The sequence below is a fragment of the Choloepus didactylus genome, chromosome 1, assembly GCF_015220235.1.
Source record: "Choloepus didactylus isolate mChoDid1 chromosome 1, mChoDid1.pri, whole genome shotgun sequence".
Classification (NCBI taxonomy): domain Eukaryota; kingdom Metazoa; phylum Chordata; class Mammalia; order Pilosa; family Megalonychidae; genus Choloepus; species Choloepus didactylus.
Window position 1 is genome coordinate 79,331,082 of NC_051307.1, and position 22,105 is coordinate 79,353,186.

A 22,105-nucleotide genomic window follows, 5' to 3' on the forward strand; every position below is an offset into this window, starting at 1 on the left:
AATGTCAACTATCTTTTCAGTGGCTTAAGACCTCTACTGATAAGCCTCAAATTGCTGGCCTAAAAGTAATAGTCATTTGGTCACATCTATTTGACCCATAGTTGCTTGCTTGTTTTTTTAATTAAGTTAATCACTACTATTTAAATTTAATAATTTAAATTTACATAAAGCCAAAATTGTCAGCTTCTCTTGCTTTATTCATTTTTCTTACCTGCTTGGTCCCTGTTGACACTAGTTTACAATCCTATCTTTAAAAAACTGAAGACAGCAGTTATTAAAGAAACTAAGTTATTCTCTTAGCGCAAGAAAATTCATGTGATATGCAATTTTTTCATGTTTTCAAACCCATAACAATCAAACCTCAAGGGACCTTCAAATCAAAGTTTTAAAGACTAAGGATGTAAATGGAAGACAGACTGTGATATAAATAGGAAACAATTCCAAATGTGTCCACAGAAATGCATACTAAATCCTTAGACCTGGAAAACACAGCTACTTGCCTGCTTCTCTATAGAGCCCATTAGTTATAAATTTGTGCCAGCACCATAAAATTAGTCTGTTATTCTGTCAAATCTCATAAAATCTTTGAGATTAGAATATGGTAGTAGGGTCTTTACCCTTGGTTTATAAAGCAAGCAATGTGAATAAACAAAATGCACATTAAGCATTTAACACAGTAACATCACACAGCAAGCACTCACATGCTAGCTATTAAAGGTAATACAATTATGCTGTAATTGTCAAAACAAAATTTAGTGGCAATATTCTGAAAGGCCACAAGATGGAGATGTGACTCCACAAAAGTGGGTCTTTCTTTGTAAAGCATAACTCTCTACAAGTGAAAATGCAGTATAGCTAAAGCACTTTAGAGATGGGTATTAAGTGCACCCTGGCACAGTGTTTGATCTGAAAGGGACCTTACAAACCACTGGGTCTATTCCCTTTCAATTTACAGATGATGAGAGATTAGCCATTTACTGATAAAGCCATATTCTGGCCTATGTCTTCAAATTCCCGTTACACTGCTAAATTAGTCATACCACATCCCTCAAAGGAGTCATCTTTATTCCTCAAAGTTGCTAAAACATTTTTTTAAGAGAGATACCTGACCAGGAACACTTACATGATGTGTACTGATAAAGGTACATTTGTATAAAACTCAATCTTTGAGCAAGGATTAAAGCAAGTCCATGGTCCTTTAATAAAAATTTCAAGGGACCTAAGAGGTAGGTATTTTTTTCTTAGCTAGCAGTCATCTGGTTCTAAATTCTTACACTGAAGTAAATTATATGAAAGGTGACCCTTTAAAGTGTATATTCTTTCAACTTAAAACAAAGCCCACTTATAATTTATCAAAGTATAGCTTAAATACTAACCGCTCTTGAGGCCTTAACCTATCATCCCACTGAGATTTCTTTCACATTTGAACTATATTATTTGTACCCTTACAAGGCACAGCATCCCTGTATTGCTATAAGCATTTCTTTACACACCTTACCTCCTATACTGAACTGAAAGACTTAGTGGGTAGGACCTCAAATATTTCAAGAAATTGATAATTTACTTTCTGTAAGTCCAGGATTCTCCAGGCCCTTAGTATAATTGACAGGCACTCTCAGCTCATCCAGATTCTAGAATGGAGTTTCTCAATCTTGATACCACTGACAATTTGGGCTGGATAATTCTGTGTTGTGAGGGGCTGTCATGTGCATTGCAGGAGCAACGTCCCTCACCTCTACACACTAGATGCCAGTAACCACCCCACCCCCACCCCCCAACACACACAAGACCACGACAACCAAAACTGTCTCCAGACATTCCCCAATGTTCCAGACTGGATGCAGATTTTGCCCCTGATTTGAAGTCACTGTTTTAGAGGGTTAGCAGACGTACAAAAAAGCAGTAGTAGGGTGGATCACCTAAATTCGCAGCTTCCAAGGTGCAAAAATATCAGCAGTTATGTGGTTCAGTACTAGAACTTCTAAATACACACACAGACACAATCTAAAAGAATCAAATTATTCTTTGAGATTTTTTTCTATGGCAATACACATATCCAATTAGGAGAGCTCCTTCTCAGGTACAGCCTTTCTTTTACTACCACCTATATGTTAATGTTTTCACTTCCAGATCTCTGAATCCAAACATGTATTTCCAACTGCTTACTGGTGATCACCACAGGAATCTCAGATTCAGTATGTCCAAAACTGAACTTATCATTTTCCATAGGAAATTAGCACATCCACCTATATTATCTATCTTTATGAACAGTACCATCATTTACCCAATATGGAATTTAAAATCTACTTTTAGATCTTCCCTCATGTCCCATTTTATTCCCTCTTAATTGTTTCCCAACTATCTATTTTTTAAATTTTTTGATATAGTTAAAAAAATGTTATTGCACCAATTATCTTTTTTAAAAATGTTCTTAGACCTATGGTTTTAGCAGTCTAATTATAATAGTCTAATAAAGGGTAATAAGACTAGGGCCAAGGAGAGAAATTCATCACAGTGGAGTCAGCATAATCTTTCTAAAACACAAATCTGATCAGTTTCACTGCTTAAAATCTTTTAATAGATGCACATAACCCACCAGATGAAATTCAAATGCCTAGCACTGTATATAAAGTCATTTATCACCTATCCATGGCCACCAGTCTAGTCTTTTCTCCTCCCTTCCCAACCCACTGGGTTTTTTTGGCCATACAGAACTACTCAAAATCCCCAAGCCCACCAAGCTCTCTTTCTTCCTTGGCTCACCTGTGAACCTGTTTTCCTTAATAGAACAGAGATACCATACCTTACTTACAGAGTTATTACAAGGATTAAATGAGACTCTATTTCCTGGTACTTGATAAGTACTTAAAATATTAGCTATTGTTACTACATATTAAGTACTGTCTTAAGGAGTGTACAGACACACTAAAATGGCAGAGTACATGGATCTTCAAGTACTTAAAAGTCTGGTTGGTAAGAAGACTAAAATACATATTACAAATTCTGTAGAAATAATTACAGAAATTATCAGGGAAATTTTCAGAGGGTGAAAGATGAGGTGGGCCTCAAAAACCAATGGTATTTAAAGAAGTATTCCAAGTAAAAAGAAATATAGGCAAATAGGCAAGAATGAGCACAGTATTTTTGTGGGAACAGTAAGGAGACCAACCTAGTAACAGTAGAGGGCACATATTAGGTAGGTATAAAAAAAAAACAAGAGTGCCTTGTGGGGGGTAGGGGTGGGGGAAAGCAGGTCTCAATAGGCAGTCAGAAGAACAATGAAGAAAACAGTTTAAAAGAGAAAAATTCAAACATGACTCCTAAGTTTTTTCCTTGTTTCTTAGTGTCACAGAAAGTGCTAGCTGACAGAGACCAGGAATGGCAAACACATAACACACATGCTACAGCAGTCCTGGTAAATACCAATATTAGATCACGGCACTTTTTTTTCCTTTCCTGTCTGAGAACTCATCAAAGACGGTACGCAGACACTTTATCAAGGAATCAGAACTGGGATATGAGTTAGAATCTATGGCCTTTTCTGTTCAGGTTCAAGCCATCCTCTTAGAAGATAAATAAACTAAAGCCCAGAGGTCAAGAAACTTATTAGTGACCCCACTGCTAAGAATCATTAGAGGCACACTGAACTAAAACTTGGTTGCTTTAGTTCATTACTCTGCATTATAATACTCCTTTATTAAGGTAAATTACACTACAAATAATAAGCTATACAAACTAGAAGAGAAAAAACATTCAAACATACCTTTAAATGCACCTTATATGTACATTTTCTGGACTGAGAAATAAATGTTTAAAATGTTCTGAGGTATTCTCATATGCACAGGGTGGTATAAATTGCTACTGTCCTTCTGGAGGATAACTGGCAACAAACATCAGAGTTTTCAAAATGTTTTGGTTTTTGAACTTTTGGTTCAAAAGTTAAACCAAAAACTGACTTCTAGGGAATTATACAAAAGAAATAACTAAAGATGTGTGTCAAGTATTTTTACGAACCAACCTTCACTATAGCACCATAGGGGAATTAGATGAGAACCCACTGGACTTGAGAAATGAAGTATTCCCTTAAGAACAGCTTTAGCAATGATGGAGGCAGGATACAGGTTACATTAGCCCAGCAAAATACATACTTCCATTCTCCCTCCCCTATCCATTACAGATAGTGACTGAATGACAACACTTTAACCTAAACCCAGAAGTGGTCTCAGAATCCTTCCCCAAACAGGCATAAACAGCCATAAATTCACTATCTGTCAGCCTGCAAGTTGAAACATTTGGAAACATTTACCATCTGGGAACTAGATCCTGTAAAGAAATCATGTTTCACACAACTTCACTTTTTCAGGGTCCAGCACAGGACCACTTAAGAGAAATATAATTTTAGTCACATCCGTAATTCAAAATTTTCTAGTAGCCACATTAACAAGGTAAAAAGAACAGACGAAATAATCTGAATATGCAATCAAAATAAAAATTATTAATGAATATTTTACTTTTCATACGTCTTCAAGATTTAGTACGTATTACACTTACAGCACATCTCAATTCAGATGATCATTTTCTTCAGAAATATTTTGTTCTGTATTTACATTTCATAAAATGTATAGTTGGAAAAGTTAAGATTCAGATATCCGAGTTGTTCCATACTTAAAAACTGTCCAATAACTGACTTTTGACTATCCATTAAAATTTTTTTTTTTTGTTAGCTGAAGTAATGATGAGACTTTGGCACCCACTTTTTCTCTCTCCCCCCAGGACAGGGGTGGCAATCATCTTCTTCCTACAGCCTTCACGGCCACAAGATCAGAATCAACAGTGGTTCTCAACGACATCCTTTCCAGTAAGCATCTTTAAAAATTAAATTTTAAAATTATTTGTCCCTAGTATTTGTGAGGTACTAGTAAGGTATTCTATTAATTATAGTCCCTACTATGCAACAGGTAGATTTTTTTCCATATACCCTTCTGTTTTCAACTCTCTGTGCTGATGTCATACTTTAGAAGTATATCATGCAAGTACCTATCTGTATTTGTGGTGCTGATCTGGGGGAAACATGCCTTTAAACAAGCCTTTTCTATCCTATTCAATACAGCTCTGATACTTAAAATTCCATTAACAAACAATTTTTAAAAATTTTAATTCTTAAAATTTAAAATTCAATTCCTCAGTCGTGCAAGTCACAATTCACTTGCTCGATAGCCACTTGTAACTAGTCACTGGACAGTACAGGCCTAACACTGCCAATAAGTTAGGTACTGAATGTAAATAGGAGATGATGGAGGAGGAAAGATAAAGAGAAAGCCGGGTCAGGTGATAGCACAATAACATAATTTTGTAGCTGTTAAGCTATAATCCAACAATTCCCAATTCCATAATGGAAAGGAAGTTTCTACTGGTATTGGTTACTGTGAGGCTGTATTTAAAAAAAAAAGTTTAAGGACAATCACTTGAATAACTGATTAAGCCTGTCTCTTCAGATGGCACAAAATTGGAAGCCCTAGTTAATACTTGGAAGAAAAAACTAGGAGTCAAAAGACTTCTACAGTCCAGAACAGATGACGTAGCAAAATGAAATTTAATATAGATATTAGTTGGTCTGGCAAAAGCACGTTCTAAAAGATAATGGCTTAAGACTTAGGAAGGGACTTTAGTTGAAAATACAGTTAATGTGCAATACTGTAAAATTAATTTGACCATAAATTGCAGTAACAGGAATACATTATTTAGAACAATGATGGTAACAGTTCCACTTTCTCACTCTACTAATTACATGTGGAGCAACATTCACATAACAGCAGCCAGGATGTTTGAAAGCTCGATAAACAGGGAATAGTATCTAGAAGTGATAGAAGAATGCTTGGGCTACTGGAAGATCTTTAAAAAAAATCTCTTCCAACCCAGAAAATATTGATTATTCTTTGTTTTGTGCAGAACTTTACCAAGGGTTGACTGCAAGTGAAGGAAGGAAAAAATTCACGCCACCACTGGCAACACAGCTTGAGCCACCAATGCATACACTTGTATTGGTATCTGATATACTTTCTCAGCTATAAAATGATTCTATTTACAGAAAAATATAAACATCTGATCTTATGCTTTATGTAGCTGATCATTTACTTACTGAAATATTTTATTAAATTCACTTTCCTTTTATTTCTCCTTTATATTATTGTTATATTACAGGGCATTACATTGATTTTCTTAAAAAACTTGTGGTGCAGGTAGGTTGTATTGTATATGAAATCATCTCAACACAGGAAAAGGGAACACCACAGAGTATTTGTTAAAATCACCATCTCACATGGTACTGGTTTCATAGAAGCAAGAATCATGAATCACAGGTTTACAAAAAGTGGCTGACTCCTACTTTAGTCTCACTGACTTTAAAAAAAAATTTGCTCTGCTGACAAAAACAGCAATACAGCATTTAGAAAAAAAAGAACTGTTTTATGAAAGTATAAGTTATATAATAAAGGGTACAAATCTTGTGTACAACTCAACAGCTTTTTTTAAACATGTACACCCCTGTGTAACATCCAGATAAACACACAGAATATTTCTAAGCATCTCAGAACACTCCCTTGTGTCCACTCCCAGTTCATACACTGCCAGAGATAATCGTTATTCTGAATTCAACATAATTTCTGATCAAGAAGCTTATACTTTAATTTTATTTTCTAGTAGCATTTGGTCAAAATGACCCCTTTTAATATTTTAATTAGTAAACTACACTGTTCCACATACTACATATTATTGCTGTCTTCTGTCTACTTTTCCATCTTTACCTTGGTCACATATTTCTTTTCATCTAATTTATACCTTCTTACTACAATTGAAGGATAAATGGATTCTTTTCTGCTTTCTATTTATTGACAAGTTACATTGCCACCTCAGTCATGGCTGTCTATGGCATACCTTCTTGCTTGAGTTTCCCCTTCCCTAGAAAGGAGCAACAGATAAGAATAATCAGCTTACCATCCACAAATTCAAGCTACAATATCCCTTGTTCATAAAAACAAGCAACCTCAGTACAAAGGAACCACATTCATGTAATATATCTCAAACACTGGACCTTTAAATACATGCTGTAATTATTAAGGGAAAATTCTCTAATTTGGAGAAAAGGCAAATACGTACGTTAACACAATGAAGTAGTCTACTGCTAGTATTAATGAAAACTAGTTAGAAATATGAAGGAAAACAAAATAAAATAATAAGTTAAAAAGTCTCAAATGATAGATATGCAATGTAGGCAACAACGTAAAATATTCTAAAGGTATATATCTTTAGAATTGAGTGTTCTGCATCGTTTCTGATTTTAGGTATTTCTATCCAACTTATTGTTCTGTGAGCTCATTAGACAATAAAAAACTTAGCAAATAAAATTTCACACAAAATCCACATAGTAATTGACCACAAATCAAGAGACAGGACTATAACACTGACTGCTTTGTGCTTGGTGATTCAAGTGTTTGAATTCAATGATGTTGAAATCATAAAGTCTATTGTCTTCATTTGTTCAAGCCTTAAATACAGACTTAGAAGCAAAACAATTTTAAAAAGTCCCATCTTACCTGTGATTTTGTTCATCTGGGAAGTTAAAGCAACTGTTTCTGCAAAATCATCTTAAAAATTTACAGTTAAGAACACAATTCTAAGCTCCCAATCGTAAGAAGTGATAGAAACTAGACTTTAAGGACTCCTCGTTTCAGAGATAGTTGCTGGCATGAAGTACAGATTCAATACCTGAGTTTCCTTAGGTTTTCTCTAAATTTGGCTAATTACTCATTTCTGGGGATCTGGCCCATCAGGCTAGTACTAGCTCTTATACGTAAGTATCTATTTTAAATAAAAAGACAGTTGCTTCACAGATTTACTAAATGAAGGTAGTATCTGAATAATATCACTATGTGGCCCCATCTCTATCACCAAGTTAGGTATCAAAAAGAATGTTATATCCAAACTAGAGTTATGTAGACCACAGAATTTGGAAACACCCAGAATAATTTCTTGGAGTCCTCCTTTTATAAATCTGTGGCAGTCTCACACTGGGAACTCCTCAGTCTCATTTTTATTACTTTAACAGAACAAGACAAGTTCGTATTGGGTGCCTCGCAATGAGAATACAGAAACAAGTTAAGAGCTGGCAACCATACTCAAGGAATGCAGTCTACTAAGATTAAAACAAAACAAAACTCCCCAAATTATGTTGGATCATATGCAATATAGCTAAACTTCCCAGCTCATGATTCAACCGCAGCAAACACTTCTTATGCCCCTCCATTTGTTTCCTTACTGACTTAGTAGGATACGATGCAGGGACTGTGAAAATTTCTTCATAATTCCTACACTTTAAGGATTTTTAAAACAAAACGTACAATTGAACATTGGAAATAATGTCCAATATTTAAAGCAAAATCACTGAAAGAAAACACGTTACAGATCTAAAACCAAAAAACTTTCTTGGAACCTCTTTTATCTCACACACACACACACACACACACACACACACACACACACAACCTGGCTTTAGGCAGTCTGAGATTACTGAGAAGACTTCCACATCATCCTCAAAAGGGCTGTTTGAAAGGCTTCACTAACTCAAAACAGTTACAATTGTTTAACTGACTTGCTATAGGAGGAAAAAAACCTTTCATATTTATAAACTTTCATTTCTTTCTCTAAGGAAAGTAGAGAAGACAAGCTCCAAAATTGCCAATTCAGGCAATGATTTCAAACATAGCGTTATGTAATTACTATTTTAAGTTATATTTAAGAGTAAGGAAACATTTTATCCAACTGGAAACAGTGGAATCAAAGTAGTCCCTAATTTTATCTATGAGGGAAACTAAAAAACTTTGCCAATCGCCAGAAAAAACCATCAGAATAACAATCAAGGACCCCACTCACTGCACTGAGGGGCAACAGTAAACTACTGAAGCAATAGCTCCATCTACTGATCAACAACACTTCCTTAAGCGTTTTGGCACCCCAAGTCTCACAGTGCTCGCGCCTTCTTCCCTCCCCCACCTGCTCTGACCCAACCCAAATCTAGTTGAGTCACTAGCCCTTAATACTCATACCCATGCTCTTTATTCCAATTCCTTCCCCCTCCACAAGGTTCTGCACGGTTCCCAAATGTGAATAAAGCTGCATACTGTCAAAGACTGCAGTTTCCAGTGTTAAGCCTGGCTCTGGAGAAGAAGACAACCAGACTTCTCTACTGGAGTGGCGGGCGGTCACTGATCTGGTGGTTCAGGCCGTCCACTCCCGGGTAGGAGGCCCCAGGCGCCTCCCAATAGCTTTTCCCTGCTGCCCCACTCAGCCACTACTGTCCGTTCAACCTACATTCATCCTTCGGGCCCAAACCCTGGGATTTCCCGAGTCATATCTCTGCTGGCCCTTCAGCCCGCCAACAGCCCGAACCCCGCCTCCGCCCCCTCCGTGAGCGGAGTGACCAGAGAAACCCAGAAATCTCCCTCCGCCCGGCACTCTGCGCCCGCCTGGTCTTCTCCCGGAGTCTCTCCCCTCTTTCGCAGCCTCTCTCCCTCTACACGGCTTCGGGCTTCTCTTCCCCGCCAGCCCGGCCCTGCCCAGTTACCCTTCCTCACCCTTTCATCTTCCCCGTCTGCTGAGGCCGTCGTTACCACCGATATCAACGCCGTCGCCGCCGCCGCCCTGTGCTCTTCGCGCCCTCAGCTCGGGCCACTCTACCCTACAAGCCAGTCTCCTAGCCTGGGGCAGGGAGCTGAGCGGGTGACGGAGGCCGCGAGAGTCAAGCGCGGCCCTGTGTCTCCGGAGGGGGCGGGGATGTCTCCCGCCACCGTGCTGGTGCCGCCGCTTCTCCACACGTGCACACGGGGCGCTCCGCTCCAGCTCGCCACCGCCGCCGCCGCCAACCAGACCCGCCGCGGCGCCGTGACCTTTCACCCCACCCCTTCTGTGCGCCGGCGCGACCGCCGCTTCGCGCGCGCAGCCGCACTGCTCGCTTTCGCGGACCCTTCCACCTCCAGTCTGGGACTTCCATTTTCTTGATGGGCTGTACTTTCTAGCATTCTCTTTCCCCCACTTCTGACGACACTACTTATGGGGTTTGCGTAATAGACACTGGCGGTAAAATCCAGTTTTTTCCACCCATCCCTGTTCTCTCCCACATCAACAAGATCAATCGTCCCCGACCCTTTTCTTCCTAGTTGGTAGTCTCCAGAGTGACCTTCAAATGCTCCTGTTCCCTAATGGGATTTTATAAAGCCGCTTCTTTTAAAATGTAAATAAGTCTGTGAAAAAGTTAAATAAGGTGGTTTTGACGCAAATAAAGGTAATTAATCAATCTGCCGATTAACTTGGCTTTCCTCCACACGCTTTCAACTTTAACGTGTATTGGTCCAAACCTTGCGGCCTGGGATTTTGCTGGTGGGCCCCATAGGGCTGGAACTCCATCGCCATTTCCGGTCCTCAGATCACAGCATAAACGTCACTTCCTTAGCAATCTGTCTTAACCCTTGCCACCCGTGCTTCCTAGGCTGCAGTTCGTGACACAAACTTTGTGAAAATGTTTATGCTTTTTTTCTTTAATCACAAACAAAAAATTTAATGTGCAATGAGTCATAAAAAATGCAGGCCTCCGGGATGCAGCGTACGCGGATGGGGGTGGTAGGGCGGGGCTTTACGTCACGTGACGCCTAGACCCGCCCCCCTCTGCAGCTGAAGACTTCCCCTCCCGCAGTGACAGCGCCTCTGGGTCCGTGGTCTTAACTGGTCTCTGTGCCTCGCGCCACGGCAGGTGAAACACGACCGGTAACCGGCTACTGGTGGGGATTGTAGAAGGGATGCGAGGGCAAGGTTGGGAAGTGTGATTGGCGGCCTTCGCTGCCCGGGTCTTTTTCTCCATTGTCACTCTACGCCAGCAAGGCGCTTATTTCTCTAGTTCTACTGATCCCTTCTCCCTACTTTGGCCGCCCCCACTACCTGGGGGTGAGATGCCCACCTTTTCCAGGGTTGGGGGTAGGTGCGGCCATTCTGGTTTCCTACTTGGAGTCCTTGGGACTTCGGCTAGTGGGATTTCTTCAGCCACTCCCCGGGGTCTGCAACAGCCGCCGGGTCTCATTACCCAAAGCCCATTCTTTGGCAGAAAATCTGCGCCGCGTTTACCCTCAGCTCGGGGCTAGGGAGCGAGGAGGTAGGAAAAAACCCTGGAGGAAGAGACGTCTCTGGTGAGATAGGCTTGGGAGGGAATGTCACTGATATGGCCCTCTCTGCGGAGTCACTGAAGAGCTGACTTGCGAACGTGCTTTCTCAATAATTCTGAGGGTTTTATTTGTCATCCCCGCGGGAGGGGTTCTATAAGAGTTCACATGCTTTGGGTGGTTCTGGAAAGGTTTTTGAAAACAGGCTTTAACCTTTCTTACCTGATTTTATGGTGCAGAAAGGGAGGGAGGACAGTTAAAATAATCGAGATTTACGAGCTTCAAAACAGAGGTGATGGTAATGCGACAGTGCCGATTGAATGAGGAGGCGTTGAAAGATTGTGTTGCAATGTCGTGGACTGTTTAAGAGGCTCAGGCTAGCCTATGGAAAAGTGACTAGATTTCCCTGAAAGAGAGTAGTTCTACAGAAACTGATCAGGCTGAATATGATTAAATGATTCTTATTTGACCGTAAATTTAAGGTACGAAGGTTAAGTTGGGATATTACTGACTTCATATTGTCTGCTTTTTTGACTTCCTTATCTATAGCCATTCGTCACATAAAGCTATTCCTCTGTAAAATTCTACCTAAATGCTACTCCCAGTCAAATTCTTGAACAGTTTGTGGTAAATTTAGTTAAGTAGCCCTTGCCTCCTTCCTTATCTTTCTCCATTTGTGAAATTCCAGGTGACCTCTTCCCATTTTGAATAATGTTATGTGAAAATACAGAAATTGTTTTGCCAAGGTTTTGCCCAACCCAGTGTACTGTCTTTTCATATGAAATTCGATAGCTAATGTTTTGCCCCCAACACTATGCTTAAGGGAAGAGTGTTTTTCAGTTTGTACTTGAAATGGAGAAAGTTCTTTAGTTTTTTTAAATCAAAAGCCCCACAGATAGTATAAATTAAAATTTTTAATTTAAATTGCACTTTTTCATAATCTGAAAAATCATGATCTCTGTTAAATCTGGTTAAACCAATGTAAATGAATAGTCCATTCAAAAGACAGCTGACAAATGAGGATGGAATGAACATTGGGATGAGACCAAATTATTCAATTTTGTTTTCCTGTATCTTCCAAATTTTGTACAATTAACTGGTTTTACTTTGTTAAGGAGAACAAAAAGTTAACTAAAAGTTTGAAATAAAAACAATTTTAAAAATATTTTTATACTAAGTTCATCCTAGAAAAACTGGCCTATTGATGCTTCTTACAGAAAACATCACCTTAAAGATCTTTTTTACTTGTTTTGCTCCAGTAATGAAGAAGACCAGCCTTGTCCCTTGTGGATTTACACGTTTAGCATTTTGTAACTTATAAACTACACTGGACAGTTTCATTAATCTATTGGTAATTTATGTGGCCATGCCTGCTGCAGATATAAATATAATTCTATCAATTAATTTGCTCCAGGGTGAGGCCTCCCTGTTCTCCATAGGACAGAAAAAAAAAAAAAAAAAAAAAAAAGCAGTGTTGCTTCATTGCCCAGGTGCCGTTCAGCCAAATGAGAATTCCTTAAGTGCTCTGGAAGGTCCAAACCAGTCCTGTCTGGGTGAGAGCAAAATGGGAAAGAATAAGCCAGCTAAAGCTTAGAGTACTAAAGGAAAAAATATCAATACCAAAGGGGTTGAATGAGTCTGCAGTTTTATTCCACAATTCCTCAGATTTTGGGGGATTTATGAAAGCAATAATTTAGACCACTGATGAAATATGAAAATATGAAATATCTGAGATTAGCAGCAAGGATTGGTAACTAAATTTCTGCTATGGATGAGTGGTGAAAAGAGCTTTGACAGACTTCTCTCTCTCTCTCTCTCTCTCTCTCTCTCTCTTTCTCTCTCTCTCTCTCTCTCACACACACACACACACACACGCATGCATGCACACGCGTGCACACATACACACACACACACAAAGTGATTTAAAGCTTGGAAGGCATTTCTGAGACTAGCTTTATCAGTTAGAGTGTCACATCTAGAAATTTTAATGTTCATTAGGGAATTAAGTTGTGCCACAATCCAGTATTAAGTGACACCTAAGGGTTTTTGAGTTAAGATCCCTAAAACTCTTCTGCCCTTCCTCTGAGGTTTTTCCTGTATTTCACTGCCTTTACAAATTGCTGCCACTACTGAGAATGCTTTTCCTTCCCTCATGGGCAAAGCTAGTCACTCACTACTATAGGCTATTATGCAATATTTTCAATTTCTCTATTTTAACTTCAAATAAATTATATTTAATTACTGTTTGCTGGGCTGTTCCTCACTAAACCATGAAGTTCCTAGGAGTTCACGTACGGTGTCTTTACTACTGTTTTGTTTTAGCCCAGAGTGCTGAAGTACCTGATAGGTACTGAGTAAATTGTGTATTGACTATAGAGTATCTGACAATTAGACTAGGAGATTAAATCACTTTAGCTCTTGCAGATCATAGTGCCTCCTAAGGTTGTGTGCTAGGTGCCAGCTTTCAAATATAAATTGCTAATAATAAGCATCCAAATCTTTGTCAGTAGAATAGACAGAAGCTACAAATGGACTTCTTATTAATGCAGTGACCAAATGTACTTATTTTTACAACATATATGTTTACTAATAGGTTTGGTTATCATCTAAATATGGGAGGGAAGGGAAGGGGAGTAAATTGTACTAAATGAAAAAAATGTTTCTGAATGTGCTACAAATGGTATAACAGCATTACACTAAAAATCATACAATCTTCATTCATGCCACTTTAGTTATATGCCCTTTTAAGCAAAGTTGGGGTTGGAGACCTAAGGCGTGATAGTTAGGAACCTACCTCTCAAGGGTATTGTGAATTCAAGTGAGATAAGCCCTAGGTAATCTATGTGAAAATATTTTTAAAACAAGGTGGTGTGTAGAGTAAAGCAATATAGTGCAGACTTTTACAAGAATAGATTTTCCAATCTCATAGACGTGGGTTCAAGTTCTGGCCCTGACCACTTACCAGCTGTATGACCTTGGACAGTTTACTTAACCTAAGGTTAAGTTTTCTACTGTGTAAAATCTCTATAGGTGCTATTAAATGAGATTGTGAATATAGGGTGCCTAGTACACATTTTGTTAATATTTTTTATTATTAACTTTACTGATACTACTTCTATTTTTTTAATACTGAATTTCTTAAGAAGACAAGACAGTCTAAAAAAATGAGTAGTGCCTCTTTTTGAGCATCAGGTTTGGGGCATGAAGGTGGGAGTAAAATTTAAAATGAGGCTATTCAAAAAAGGGAGAACAAGAAAAAGATATACTTCTAGCAAAGACTCTAAAACAGATCTGTTGGTAGGAACTGAAAAATATCAACATAATGATCAATATTTTAGCAACTGCAGTAATAAAAATAAAAGTATTTCTTTATAAATATTTTCCAGTACTAATGGTGATAATTAATACGTAGAAACTATTTAAGGAAGCAGTTCTTCTACTCCTAAATTTTTATCCCTACAGTGGATTATAGAAATATATCACATTTTGTAAAGGTGTGTACATTTTTGAGTTAATGCTTGTGTTAAAAGTCTAAAAACTTTGCCTTTTCTTTGAATTTAAACCTTTTCCAATCTTATTTTTATCTCCATCTGAGATAGACTAGGAGTATACAGAACATAATAGAAACATGAACTAGAACAAAATTTTTCCCTCTTTAAAGTGATGACTCGTGGATTAGTATTTATTGGAAAATATCAGTAAATCAAACAATAATTGAAGTATAGCTCTCATGAGTTTATGTTTCACCTTAATCCTGAAAAAAATTATTACAAATTTGTTGTAAGTAAAGATTTTATTAAGAGTATTGACTATTCTCTTTAATGTCAAGTTCTCTATTATAATAGAATAAATTGTGGTTAATAAGAATGTTTCCCATTTAACTTCTTTTTCTGCAGAGACTTTAAAAGTTTTGCTATTTTCTTTATTCCTGTTTTGAAATGAGACTGATATATATAAGTGTACTCATCTATATGTATATTATATATATTATATCTTTGTAGTGGTTACCTACAATTATTACGACTGTCTTTAAAATTAGTTACTACTATAAATAAAATTATCTAATGATTATTTTAATTTGTATGACCGCTTTCTGTATATTTGTTTGTAGTTAGCTCTGTTTAGCCTAAGTGATAAGCCGCTTACAAAAAGTGATGGTATATCATAAGTGTTCAGATTTAAATTTAAGCACTTTAATTCTTGTATACTGTGATTTTTTGTCACTGTTATATTTTGTATGAATATTATGACTAACTACAATAACATTTCAAGATTCAAATTTTAATGCTGTCTTTAGAAACTATTGTTTCTTTGGTGGAAAACATTTTTTAAAATTATACTTAAAGTTTATAACATTTTGTTTCTTTTCTAAAAAATAATTAAACATTTTGTTGAAAATAAAATGGGTGGTACATCATATGCAGAATAGCTCAAGGGGTGCTTGAGGAATGAAAACAACTAGGCATTTTACATTTTGTTCTAGTTATTTCTTAGGTTAATTTTTTTTAAAAGTGTTTATTAAAGTCAAATATAAAAGACTAAATTGGAAATTGGAAAATTGAATACAGGGCATGATAAAAAAGCTATGTGTGTAAGCAATTATGTATACGTATGGAAAAAGTTGAAAGGAAATACATCAGAATAATTTTCTTTACATTAGGAATTTAAATGTTTTTAAATTCTTTAATATACTTTATATATCAACAGACATTCCTTTGGGCAGCAAGATTTTTTTTTAATGTAGTGTGGAGAATTAAGCCATTTAAATAGTTATTCTTAATTACCTGGATATCTCAAATTAAAATGTTCTGAATTATTCAGATAACTGCATATATTATTTAAAGGTAGTGAAATTTTTTAATCTCAAATATGTAAGTATAGCTGAATTTTAAATGTAGAAGCAATTTCTGTATATAAGGAATTTTAATACATGACCAAGTAATATTTCAATTCAGTGGAAAAAAGACATATATATCTCATAAATATAACTGATACAAGCTGTCCATCTGGAAGAAAATAAAACTAAATCACTATTTTGCAGCATATGCAAAAATTAATTTCAGAAGGATTCAAATCTTAAATGTAAACATTAAAATATTTAAAATATTAATCTCCTAAATTTTCTTTATACATGCAATCTAGGTATAGAGGTGATCTTTTTTTTTTTTCCTGTGATAAAAGGTACAAACATGTTTTTTTCTTTTTTTTGAATTTTTTTTTTTATTGTAGAATATAACATACATATATAAAAGTGATAGACGTGATCTTGTAAACCAAGATGGGAAGCCTATAAGTCATAAAAGTAAAGATAAAGATAGACATATTGGACTATATTGAAATGAAGAATTCTTCAATACAAGAGTAAATAAAGGGCAAAAAATAGATCGGGGGGGGGCGTTTGAAATGTATATAACAGATAGAGTTAACATTTGTAATAACTTCTACAAATTAAGGAAAAGTCCACCCAGTAGAAACATGGGTAAAGCATATGACTAGAAGTTCACAGAAGAAAAATTCAAACATTCAAAAACATGAAAAAGTGTGTCACCTCATTAGTTACCAGTATACTAACAATGAAATATTAGTTCTCTAACTAGCAAAAATTAAATGGTAAACAACTGCTAGCAGGGATGTGTGGAAAAAGATTTTCTCCTGAGACGCTAGTGAAGATGTGAATTATTACAGGTTTTTTAGTAAGCAATCAGGCAATTTCTGTTAATATTGAAAATACATATTTTCTTCCATCCAAGCAATTCCATTGCATGTAATCTCTTAAAAATAAAGGCCCTAGCAGGTAGACAGGTGTTTACATAAATGTTGATTGCAGCAATGTTTGTAGAGCAAACACCTGGGACCAAAGAGAATACCTGGCAATAGGGGTATTATTAATGTAAATCATAGCGTAGCTATTTAGTGGAATGTTCTGAAGTCATTAAAAACTAGGAGGCAAATCTTTCTGTGAAAGGATTTCCAAATACATCCTGAAGGGACTTCCATGATTCATCTTAAGTGAGAAAGCAAAGTATAGAAAAATGTTTATCCTGTGATGCCATTTTTGTAAAACAATTTAAAAACACATGAGTTTTCTATATGCTTATGTGGCTGTGAACATTGAAGAGGGTCCTTTACCACAGGAAAGTATGCTTGTAAAACTACATGTTTTTGCATGTATATGTGCAAGATGAGTTGGATAGTCACAGATGTTTAGTGGTTGTCTTGGAGTAATTGGATGGGCATTTCAAGTGATTTTTATTTCTTTGCTTATTCTTTTCTGTATTACATGTTTTTACTTTTACAACGAATTTGTGGTGTTTAAGTATAAAAAAAACAAAAGTATTTCTATTTTGAAAAAAAGAAATAGAATGGGGGGAAAAAGGAAAAATAAATTGAAATGGCCAAATGTGACAATTACTGGGAAAAATTTCTTTTTGTCTTAATTACTTGAGTATCTGTGGGGAAAGCATATAAATTATCTAGATAATTCCATAGATTCACTTCTTAATTTTATATTTGTGATAATCCTTGGTCACACAATAAAAAATTGTCATTAAATATGTATGGGGAAATAATAGTCATTATCAGAGGGGTAGTTATAAGCTGATATTTTATTTTTAGTTTGGATTATTAAGTCCCCCACAAGTGGTTTCTGCCTTATAGACGTAGGGTATATTTCACAAATATGTCATGTCACCTGACTTAATTATCTTACGGTCTTTATAAGGAAAGGTTCATTTTGGGGTTTTGACGAATATAAAAGCTGGATTACAAGATTAACATACTTTAAGAAAGCTTCAAATAAGAAAACTACTGCACTGAGTGTTAAAAGGATTAAACGAATAATACAACTAAAGAATAATTGATAAATAATAGCTATATAAATATTTGGCATTTTCATTTAGCCATACCTCTTGATCAGTTAGAGATATTGTATAGTTGTTTGGTCCAATTGTTTTAACTTTCACTGAATCATTCAACAATATTGTTAACTAAGTTGAATGGGCAATACATGTACAAATGCAGGGAAAAATTTATATAGTTATGTGTGTATGTGTTTCCCCCACCCCCTATCCTTATTTATTTTTTTCATGTATTTGTCCACAAAGGTAGCACTTCTTAACATTATTCTGGACCTTGCATTTTTCACTTAACAATATATCTTGAAGATCTTTCCACGCTGATACTGTTAAAGCTGCCTCATTGTTTTTAATAAAATCTAATATTCAATTGTTTAGATATACCATCATTGTCATACTTAATGTTTACTGACAGCTTACTCTTGATCCAAGCACTTCTCTTAACATTTTAAATGTTTTAACTTAGAGAAGCCTCATAACAACCTTTTGAGATAGATACTTTTTTTTAACCCCGTTTAACAAAAGAGGGAAATTAGGTATGGAGTGGTTAATTGACCAGTCATGGGCTGGTTAAATACCAAACAATGTCACATAGCCAGTAACTTGTAGGACTCAATATATGAACCCAGGGAGTCTCCTTCCAGATGTTGCTATCTTGATATTACTAAGCATAGAAGCCTCTCATACTACCACAATTTATTTAACTAGCCTGTATACTAATGGGCATTCCAATTGTTTGCTGTAATGAATCATTTACTGTAATAAATGTCTTGTTAATAGAACATTTTATGCGTGTACAGTATATTCCTAGAAATGGGATAGCTGAATCAAAGAAGATGTATGTTTTGAATTTTGATAGGTATTACCAAATTGCTTCCCAGTTTAGGGATGCACCAAAGTTCAGCTTTGTCCTCAATGTTTGTCCAAAATCTGTTGTTTAGCTTGAGCCTTTTAGTTGAATGCCTTTAAAATTTTTGGCTTCCCTCAATGTGTGCAATCCTCCATCATGTGATAGCATAGGTTACCATTCTATCGAATCATTTAACTATGTCAGTATAAGAACAAGGGATGACATCAGACTTTTTCTACTTTCAAATAAAGGAGTAAGCATTCTAGAAATAACTTGATATGTTCCTTATGCAGTTTATGCATTGAAATCCTATCAGTTGAAGTTTGTATATTGTTTAAAGAGTAAAATGTTACAAATTGTTAATAATTGTGAGAGCTGTTGTTTTCATGTACCTAAACTATGAAAAAGCTTTCAAATTGTTAAATAGGGAATCAGAGTACCAATTAACATGAACATTGAGAGTGTGCTACCTAGACAACTGTAAGTATAACTATATCCTTTTTTGGTGAAAAGTAAGACTTCTGTAATCCATAACTTCTAGATACTGCAGACTTAGATAAAGCCCCATGAGGGGCTTTATTAGGATGAGTTAGAAAATTCACAAATTGTTTCTGTTTGGTGTCCACTTTCATTTGTTTCAAGAAAGAAAAAAATATATTCCACAAATATAGAAAACAGACTAACACCAAACTCTTCAATGTGCTCCAAAGCAGACACTCAAAATACAGAATCTGCCCAGGTCTCAGTTTAGTATATCTGAAGTGGTGGAATGCAGATTTATAGTACCTGCTATTGTTCAGTGGGGTGTGTGGGTGTGTGTTTTATATATGATCTCATCCTCATCCAGTGATACTTTATTGGTGAAAGGGAGGGTGGGGAAGATAGCTGTAAATAGGCAGTGATAAACAGGCAGCGATAACTATTTCTTACTGTGAACTAATTCTACTTCAAATTAGAGCAATATAAAACAACAGAAAATAACTCTTCTTCCCACCTCCATGCTCCAGTCAGGACAATTGAACGACAACAACATTGATGACAAAAATATTGAGAGTTTAGCTTGAGTCTTGGAAGACGAAACCCTTCTCTGCCTCATGGCTCAAAAGTTTATTCAAGATAGGGCTAAGATTTTCCTGAATTCTTACCCTATATATTACAAGTTGATGCCATTAGACCCTATTCTGAAAATATAGATGAATAAGTATTTCAGAAGCATATCTGACTTCTATACTCCCAAGCTGTTAAGAGCCTAGAAAAAAATTCCCAGGATTCACTAAACTTGATGAGAGGGTACCCACATAACCTTATCAGAAGCCACATACATTCATTCTAAACAAACAAAAACCTGATTGCTTAAGCTTTTCAACTGTTCCCCCTACTATGCTCTCAGGGTTAAGGTTCTTTTATCAACCTCATAGGCCATGTAGTCCTTTATTAGTTGACAAATAAAAATAAAAGTAAATATGATGATCACTTCTCGACCTTTTGGCTAAGATCAAATGTAAAAGTGAATATGATGTAGTATGTTTAAGAATTAACTACTTCCAGGAATCATACTGCCAATACCTTGTGCTTTTTAAAAAAAAAGTCTTATTGAGATATAATTAAGATAATAAATGGCGCATATTTAAGTGTACAGTTTGGTTAAGTTTTGATGTGTATATGTAACTGTTAACCGTGACTACAACCTAGAGAGTGAACATATCCATCATCCCCAAAAGTATCCTCTTGCCTCGTTGTAATCCTTTCCTCCCATTTCTCCCTGTCTCATAGCTCCAAGCAACCATTGATCTGTTTTCTATCACTATAGATTTGTTCTCATTATCTAGAATTTTATGTAAATGGAATCCTATAGTATATAATCTTTTTTTCACCAGCTTCTTTCGTAGCATAATTATTAGATTTTACCCATGCTTTGTAGAATTATTTGGTGTTCTAGCATTTATAATATTAAACAAAATAACCACTAAAATTATTAATACAATTATAGCATTTTAAATTTTAAAACAAAATTTTTATTCTTTTATCTCAGATTATTCTATGAAAGTACCATTTGGTTTCAGTTTTGGCCTCAGAAAAATACTAATTTTAAAAACTTGGCCATTTGCCAAAATGCATGTTCAATGTACTTCTAATGCCTCTTTCCCCATACCCTTGCTAGTATGTCACTGAGTAATATTTAGTAATTGCTTAATATTTGTCAAGGTACTTTACTGTACAGTTGGGGCACACAATGAACAAAACAGAAGTAATCCCTGATTTCCTGGCATTTGCAGTCTGGCAGTGGAGAGAGACATTGAACAACTCCTTTCACAGATTTTTAATTACGTAGTGGTAAGTGCTGCTAAAGAGCAATGTGGAAGATTATGAGAACATGCCATGGGGAACTGGAAGTTAATTCCCTAGCAAATCATCCTATTAAAAACCTCCATCGTGATAAGTCCGTCTCGCTTCTGCATAGTCAGTTTCAGTTTTGAAAACCCTGGTTGTTATTATTAATCATAGAATACTAGATTAGCAGAAATGCTGATTTCTTGCCCTTTGAATTGAAAATTTCTATGGAGTTTTAATTATAGTCATTAGTAGTCTTTAAATCTAGATTCTGAGGTGTTTTTTCACCTTTGTTAGGCGCATTTTTTTCCTCTTTTTCCTATCTTTATGTTTTTAAGTCAGATTTTGATTGCAGAGATTTTAATGCCCAAGTTGGAGGTGAACCTATTTATGGTGATGCTTTCCTTTAATTGGGTTCATATGCCTTTGCCCACTTTGTGAACCTTCGTTCTTGTCTATACCATCCATGCAATAAATGACACAGGACAGATATATTGGAATGTTTAGAAGTCATTTTATAATAAAAACAATAGTATTTTTACTGTAATGCTGTTAGCACTGACTTTTTTATGTTCACTATATGTACAGCAGCCTCTGATATAGGCGCTACTTATATTTGACCACTTTAGCTGCTCCTGATTTTTCTTGGCAAAGCAATGAAGAATATTTTCTTACTAATTAAGTTTTCAAAGGGTGATATGAAAAAGGGCAGTTTCAAGAGAAGTTTCTAAATATTTTGAGCAACAGCTTTTTATTTTTTAAAATTAAGTAGTTGTACAACTTCCAGGTTGGCCACTTTTGAAGGGGATAAGTCTCATGAATGATTACCAGCATTTTTTTTTTAATTGGTAAAGTCAGCTTCACAG

The 22,105-nt window shown here is 36.0% G+C and overlaps 2 protein-coding genes across 5 annotated transcripts in view; one reads left to right on the forward strand and one right to left on the reverse strand.

Annotated features, from left to right (window-relative positions):
- Positions 1 to 9,942, reverse strand: part of NAA50 (N-alpha-acetyltransferase 50, NatE catalytic subunit) — a 34,056-nt gene extending 24,114 nt beyond the window's left edge. For both annotated transcript variants that reach the window (XM_037835594.1, XM_037835585.1), the window contains exon 1: positions 9,630 to 9,942. In XM_037835594.1, coding sequence (XP_037691522.1) covers positions 9,630 to 9,637 — 8 coding nt within the window. In that variant the 5' untranslated portion in view covers positions 9,638 to 9,942. The remainder of the gene's footprint in view (positions 1 to 9,629) is intronic.
- A 788-nt stretch (positions 9,943 to 10,730) lies between these two features.
- The window catches only part of ATP6V1A (ATPase H+ transporting V1 subunit A), a 64,656-nt gene continuing 53,281 nt past the window's right edge, over positions 10,731 to 22,105 (forward strand). The window contains exon 1 of one of the 3 annotated variants that reach the window (XM_037835604.1): positions 10,731 to 10,815. The gene's annotated coding sequence lies outside the window, so the exon portion shown is untranslated. The remainder of the gene's footprint in view (positions 10,816 to 22,105) is intronic. The other 2 variants (XM_037835623.1, XM_037835615.1) reach the window with 2 other exon arrangements.